This window comes from Bidens hawaiensis, unplaced genomic scaffold (assembly GCF_021521415.1).
Source record: "Bidens hawaiensis isolate Kalapana, Puna unplaced genomic scaffold, B.hawaiensis_p1.1 tig00055129_1, whole genome shotgun sequence".
NCBI lineage: Eukaryota > Viridiplantae > Streptophyta > Magnoliopsida > Asterales > Asteraceae > Bidens > Bidens hawaiensis.
Window position 1 is genome coordinate 28568 of NW_027499953.1, and position 7608 is coordinate 36175.

Below are 7608 nucleotides of genomic sequence, written 5' to 3' on the forward strand. Positions count from 1 at the left end.
CTGCACACCATACAGCCCATTTGCCGGAAATACACATGGACCGCCGGAAATACACTTAGAACCCTAGATCATAAGAGGAGGCTGCCGGTGTTGTGGTGGTTTACTTTTAACAACCTGTGGCTTGAGTTTGCTTCAAATGAAACAAAAACAACCTGTAGCTTGAGTTTTTTGTTTTTAAGTTTGGAGTTTTTATGTTTTTTTTTAATTGAAAAAAGGGGTAAAGTTGTCATTTTATAATTTATTTTTAATAAAATAAAACAAAATGGGTATATTTGATATTTTTAGCTTTAACTAAGAGGATACATGTAATTCATTTTTTGGGTTAGACATATATGTAATAAATAGATTTAAAAAAAAATATGTAAATATGTAAATGTCCCTAAAATAAACGTAATAACTTCAAAAATACCATTTTTAGTTTTTTGGTAATCCACTTAGAAAACAGGTGGCAAATACTAATGGCGGTTTGATTGTTTGATGTCTTTTTTACGATTTAACAATTGTTAATTTTTATATAACCAACTTTTGTTTAAAGATGGTTCTTCTCCACCCACCCTACGTCCTTTTTATTATTTAAGAGATATCACCAATAATTATGTTGGTTGTTCTATTAGAAAATGGGTTTTGCTCATGCGGGTAGGAAACAGTTGTATCTATTACGTATGCATTGTTACTTTAATAAGAGAGATATTTATGACAATACAGCACTGTTTTAACTTTTAAGTATAAACATGAGGTTATAAAGACAAGTTGGGTTAAAGTGATAACGGACTTTAAAATCATCAAACTCACACACAATAATCTAATAATTGTTTTTAAATTAAATCGAGAGAGGTTAAGCGGGGTTGAACCATTCCCATTAAGATTAGTGATGGCAAAAAAGCATGAGCCCCGACGGGTATACCCGAAACCCGAAACATATGGGGCATGTATAGCCGAAACCTGATGGGTATAGGCCAGATACCGTACGAGATTAGATGATGTCTGACTCGATTACCCGAAACTATATCTGTATACTCGAAACATGTACCTGAAAAAAAATTAATTATAAATTTTGTTTCCTCTTAACTCTTATATATTAGTGCTTTATTTTAATAGGTTCATGTATAAAAATATGTTTTTGTTTCATATATGGGATATTAGTTATACTGATAATTATTTATTTTATATATATATATATATACACACATATATATATATATATTATATATTGTATTATATTTTAATTTTTAATAGTTGTTATATTTAAAAGGTATAAAATAATTGCAATAGCAAAAAATGTACTTGAAAATCCCAAAGGGTATTTTTTTAACAAACTAACGGGTATACCCGACACTTGCATGAATGCCCGGTACCCGACAGGTAATGGGCCGGGTATGGGACATTCTTTTATAAACGGGTATGAGAATAGGATTATCAATATACCCGGCCTGAACCTTGCCCATTGTCATCCCTAAGTAAGGCGGAGTAAAAATGGGTAAAGTGGGTAAATGTGACGTCTATGTGAAGTTAAAGGGCATGAATGTACCGCACAATTATAATGGTTAAATTGCTAAGTTGTGAATGATAAAACAACATAAATCACTATAGTGATTAAACAAATAGTTACAAAATGTAAGCAACACAATTTTACACAATATTTCAAAAATTAAGATGATGAAACTTAAAAAGGAAAAGAAAGTTTACAACTGGCCATAGACAAATCTCACATTTTATCTAACCAAACCATATATGTGTGGTGTCGGTGGGGCGTTCAAACCGAAAACTAGGGGTATGCATAAAATCATAAAGCGGATCAGAAACCAAAAAAATCAAACTCAAACAAAAACTGACTGGTTGTTTTATATTTTGTAAACTTATACGAGTTGCTTAACCTTATATGAGTCGTATAGAACACGAGTCGTACAACCCACTTAGTATCGTACAAATTGGTATGAATATTAGACTTTATATTCTCATTTTTGTGTAGGTAAAAATTGATACGTGTATAGTTTGAAAGCTACACTCCAGTATGAATGGGTGGTCGATCAGTGGTCACAACCGAAGCCATGTGGTGACGGCATCTATATTTTTATGCATAAAAACTTGACTTATGTGACTTCATATGTATGAAAACGGTACAGTCATTTATGCTTATTTGAAACTTTTATGATGTGATGGTTCGTGAATTAATTTGTTATTGTCTTGAAGACTAGTTTGTATGGTTACGTGATCTGATACGTATGATCAGGTAATTAATGTCAAATGGAATCGGATTATGGATTGCATGGTTACGTGGCTAATCGTGTTCGTATAGAGTGGTGACACCTCTTGGGGCTCTTGACATATAGAACATCCAATTGTTAGTAAGTTTGGTCTTCATAACATATATAGAGGATGATTTAGATGTGCAATAGTATTTTGTATTGTGTTTTTTATAGTATTTTTAAAAAGACAAATTAAAAATCATTTTGTGTATTGGCCGATAATAATCTCAAATTTAAAAATCACTATCAAATATTAGTGGTCCTACCTTTCAACTATTTTTGTCTCAATAGTTCTCCGTTTAAAAATACCTAACGTCGTTAAGTTTTTTCTCTAGTTTCAAACGATGTTTATTCAAATGATCTAAAATTTATCTCGAAACAGTGATTCAAATGTCTTGATTTTCGTTAATTGGAAATTCAAGCACCCGAATTGAAGCATTGTTTCATTGTTTGGATTACCATTTCGAGGTAAGTTTTACATCAGTCGACTCGTATCCTTCTTCCGATTAAAAACTCTAAAACATCGGTACTAGGAAAAAACTTAACGACGCTAAGTATTTTTTAACGGATGACTATTGTGATAAAAATAGTTGAAAGGTGGGACCATTGGTAGTGATTTTTAAAAATAGAAATGTTATCGGCCAATATACAAAAGGTTTGATTATTTATTTTCAATTTGCCGTTTAAAAAAAGTTACATCTATAGCATTTAAAAAGAATATTTAAAAAAATTAGACAACATAAAAAAAGTATTAAAATTTCAAATAAAGTAATTTAGAAGCTAATTCCATGCAATGAGGAAGGTTTGAAGATTTTTAAATTTTCACGAACCTGCTCACACACCCTCTCTAGCCTGATGGTGCATGCCTTACCTCCATTTCTCTTCTACGCATGCGTCCAGGTGTGTCGGCGGACTCCATTGTAGACATGTTCTCATGAGTGTCAACACTGTTTGTGATTGTTAAATAAATTAATTTGTTTATATATGTTTAAATTTTATACATCTACTACAAGTATATGTTGTATTATCTACAAATGTTCTAGTTATGTTTACATAAAACGGATAAAAAAGGTTTCTTCATGATAGATAGGTGAAAAACAAATCTATGACATTTATATTATCTCTTAAAAACTTTTAAAATAAAGCAAACAAATAATTTATTTTCAAATAATGAAAATAAAGGATCTGTTTTTTCTGTTGTCTCAATAATTTAATTATTTTATAACTTGAAAATATAGTACCAGTCATGTGACTCCGGAACCATGTAACACCAATCTTTTGAGGATTGCTGTCGAGCGAGTCCAAGACTATGCATGAGAGCGTATATAATTGTGGCAAGAAAATGTAGCGAAGCAAATGTTCAGAGATTAGTCTACTAAAACTTTAATTAGCGAGTAGGTTACTGTACACTCCTGCTTCTCTTTTGAAAGTATCTCAACCATTACAAAAATTAGCATGCTAGAAGTGATTACACATTTCGGCACCTCATCAGCCAAGAGTGAGACCGCTCCCTGGAAAATAATCATTATGAATTCTAAGATGACTCACGGCCCTCTTAAAACGACCCTTGACATTGAACTTAGATATCTTATATTATTAAATATTAATGAAAGTGATTACAAGATCTCTTATAAATGGCTTAAGAAGGCTCCAAGACTAAGCCGCAACGGTCTCACTAAAAATCCCACTAACACCACTATTAGCGAGGTTTATAAAATGCTAAATATAGGCAAACCATAATATGAATTGAATTGGCAAACCATATATGAATTATTATAAATATATAACCCTGTAGATAATGACCAAAAGAAGTCCTAACAAACTCTAATACATAATCTCATGTAACTATACTGATAACACCTGGAAAATGAGTTTGAAACGCAAGTTGTTAGGTGGTGCTAGCAAGGTTCTTTCAATTCCAACTGTATATTCGAAAAGGTGATGATGCTAAATTAGTAACAAAGGGTCATGACCTTATCACGTGCAATACACTTATGAGCTATGGTGGAGTTGGAGTGTGTGTGTAATGAATCCGCGTTGAATGAGAGTACTTCATCAAAGTTATGAAAAGCAACTTCAAAGTCAATGCACCTAAAGTCAAACAATCTGACGTGGAATAAATCCATTTGTCAACTATGCATCTATACTCCAAAACTCTATAAATACCTTCCAAACACACACCTAAAATATATCCTCAAATCACATAACCCCACACAACAATTTTTCCATAACATAACCTAACTCCAATCTTTCCTCTCATTTTTTACGTTTTTTCCTTCAGAAAGTTAAGGTTTTTTAAAACACGAATATAGAATTATGTTGTCTACAAAGGTTACCGATTGTAATGCTCATGGGCAGGATTCTTCTTACTTTCTTGGTTGGGAGGAGTACGAGAAGAATCCGTATGATAGTATCGACAATCCCAACGGTATTGTCCAAATGGGACTCGCTGAAAATCAGCTGTCGTTCGATACCCTCCAGTCTTGGCTCGATAACAACCCGGACGCAACAGCTTTCAAGAAAAACGGTCAATCTGTCTTTAAAGAGCTTGCTCTCTTTCAGGATTATCATGGCCTTCCTTCTTTCAAAAACGTAAGCATTACTTTATTTCTTCTTTATTCAAATAACAATTTAAAAAAGATTTTGAAAACCCCACTCCACCAACCAACTTCACTCAAAATCTTATATTTTTGATGTGAAAGTTAATTTTGTTGGGGTTATGCTAAACGTACCATTTGCCATTTGCATTTTACAGGCAAAAATCTTATATTTTTAATGTGAAAGTTAATTTTTTTCGGGTTACAGGCACTAGCCAACTTTATGTCGGAGATCCGAGGAAACAATGTTACTTTCGATCCAAGCAATCTTGTGCTCACCGCGGGCGCGACCTCCGCTAACGAAACTTTAATGTTTTGCGTCGCTAACCCAGGAGACACTTTCCTCGTTCCCACACCATATTATCCGGGGTACGTTACTATGTTCACATTCGTTTTTATTAATTATTATTCTTTAATTTAACTAAGCCTCAAGTAACGTGACAACATCAACTTATGATCCTAATTCAACTTCCTACGTTAACCAGATTTGACAGAGATCTCAAGTGGCGAACCGGAGCCGAAATCATCCCGATTCACTGCTCGAGCTCGAACAGCTTCCGGATTACCAAATCTGCCCTTGAAGACGCCTACCAACAAGCACAAAAACAAGACTATAAAGTGAAGGGTATTTTGGTCACAAACCCTTCAAATCCACTAGGCACGTCATTAAGCGTGGATGAACTCCAATTACTCGTTAACTTCATCTCCACCAAGAACATTCACCTTATTAGCGACGAGGTCTACTCGGCCACCGTATTCAGTTCTCCAAACTTCGTTAGCGTTAGCGAAGTCTTAAAGAACAAAAACCTCGTCAACTCCGAGGTTTCCAAACGAGTTCACGTTATTTGTAGCCTGTCGAAAGACCTCGGTCTGCCTGGTTTTCGTATCGGGGCAATTTACTCCGAAAACAAAGATGTAATATCCGCGGCCACAAAAATGTCAAGCTTCGGATTAATCTCGTCGCAAACACAATATTTATTATCGGAAATGTTATCCGACAGGAAGTTTACGAAAACCTATTTGTCCGAGAATCGGCGTAGGTTGAAGCACCGGCAAGAAACCCTAGTGAAAGGGCTTCAAAAGGCCAGAATCCGTTGCCTGAAAGGCAACGCGGGTTTATTTTGTTGGGTGGATATGAGACATCTTCTGAGCTCCAAAACGTTTCTAGGTGAAATGGAGCTCTGGAAGAAGATTGTGTATGATGTTCGGTTGAACATCTCACCTGGTTCATCCTGTCATTGCAGTGAACCGGGTTGGTTTAGGGTTTGCTTCGCGAACATGTCAGAAAAGACCTTAATGTTCGCGATGCAACGTGTCAAGTCGTTTGTGGATGCAATGTCCAAGAAACGTAACCAGCCTCGACATGAACAAATTCGGATTAGTCATGCGAGGAGAACAAAGTCGTTACCCAAATGGGTTTTTTCGATTTCGTGCAACCCGCTCGAAGTCGGGGAAATACGTTAATTAGCCGATGGGTTGATCAAAATATTGGTTTTTTTTTAATTCATATATATTTTTTATTAAATAATTTTTTTCTTTTGGGATTATATTATATATTGTATAGAAATTTGCACTCGATTCCTGTGGATTAGGAGTGGCATATGCTTCTTTAATTACTTTGTAAACCCATTGAGTAGTTTTGATGTAACGCTTTTGAGTTGTTTAAGAGATATGGTTATAGAATATATTATTCAATGTTACAAGTGTTAGCTAACTAAGCACTTTGGTTTACCAACACAAACTATGGTTACCTGCTACTACAAGTGTCAGTTTTATAGAAAAATAGAGATTTGACGATCTTTTTTTGTTTGGTTTCTCCGCCAAATCACCGAAGCTTTTTAAATCATGTTACAGGTAATAAATTGTTCATGATATATGTTTTAACAAATTCCATTCTGGTTTACAATTGAAACTTTTGGAAAAAGTAAACATTAGAGTAAGTATAATTAATAATTATGATTTATACTTAATAGTAAGCTATTTATGACGAAATGTTTGAAAAATAATTGCGATTTAAAAAGGGGGTAGCGGCGCAGCTTGTTGCCGCTTGCCTTCTGTTTTGATGTAATCCAATAAACAATTTATAATAATAATTATTATTATTTATACTTAATAATAATTATGATTTATACGTGTAAATGTGTAATGTTATTGTGTGTAGAAACCTTTGAAAAATAATTTAAAACTATGTTATTTGTATCTATATAAAATATAAAAACCTAATATACTTAGGTTCCCACAAGGTCATTCGAAAGGAATTCCATAATGAGAGGTTTAATAATTAAAAGGGGAGAGTGCAATGGTGCATAAGAGAGGGCTATGAATATGAACTTGATTAGCGCATTTATATCTTTTCTCTATATTTTGTAACTAGGTATACACGGGTTGGATAAACTGTATTAACAAAAAACAAAACAATGTTAAATACTTATACTAATTTGGTATTAGATGAATGAATATGAATATGTATTACAACTTTGAATAAAATAAAATTTTCATAAAATAAAAAAAGAAAAAGAAAATGAAATGATAAATTTTCATTAATCTCTAAAAATTTCTTCACATACGACATTTGTAGTTACCATCGTCATCGAATATTTGAAGACTGACTCCATCTCTAGTTTTAATATAGAAGGTGCGACATAAATCTCTAAAAATTGTCCTTGTATATAATGTATAAAATTTATTTAATCAACTTTTGTTACTGATAACACAGTACTAATATTAATTTGATATAGGAATTTATATTTTTAAAAATAATAGTA

At 33.3% G+C, this 7608-nt stretch overlaps 1 protein-coding gene across 1 annotated transcript; it reads left to right on the top strand.

Moving 5' to 3' along the window:
- Positions 1 to 4562: 4562 nt before the first annotated feature.
- Positions 4563 to 6505, top strand: LOC143600956 (1-aminocyclopropane-1-carboxylate synthase 9-like). Its single transcript, XM_077078488.1, has 3 exons — positions 4563 to 4838; positions 5052 to 5212; positions 5329 to 6505. The coding sequence occupies exons 1-3, from the start codon at positions 4563 to 4565 to the stop codon at positions 6305 to 6307; spliced, it is 1416 nt and encodes a 471-aa protein (XP_076934603.1). The 3' UTR covers positions 6308 to 6505.
- Positions 6506 to 7608: the final 1103 nt, after the last annotated feature.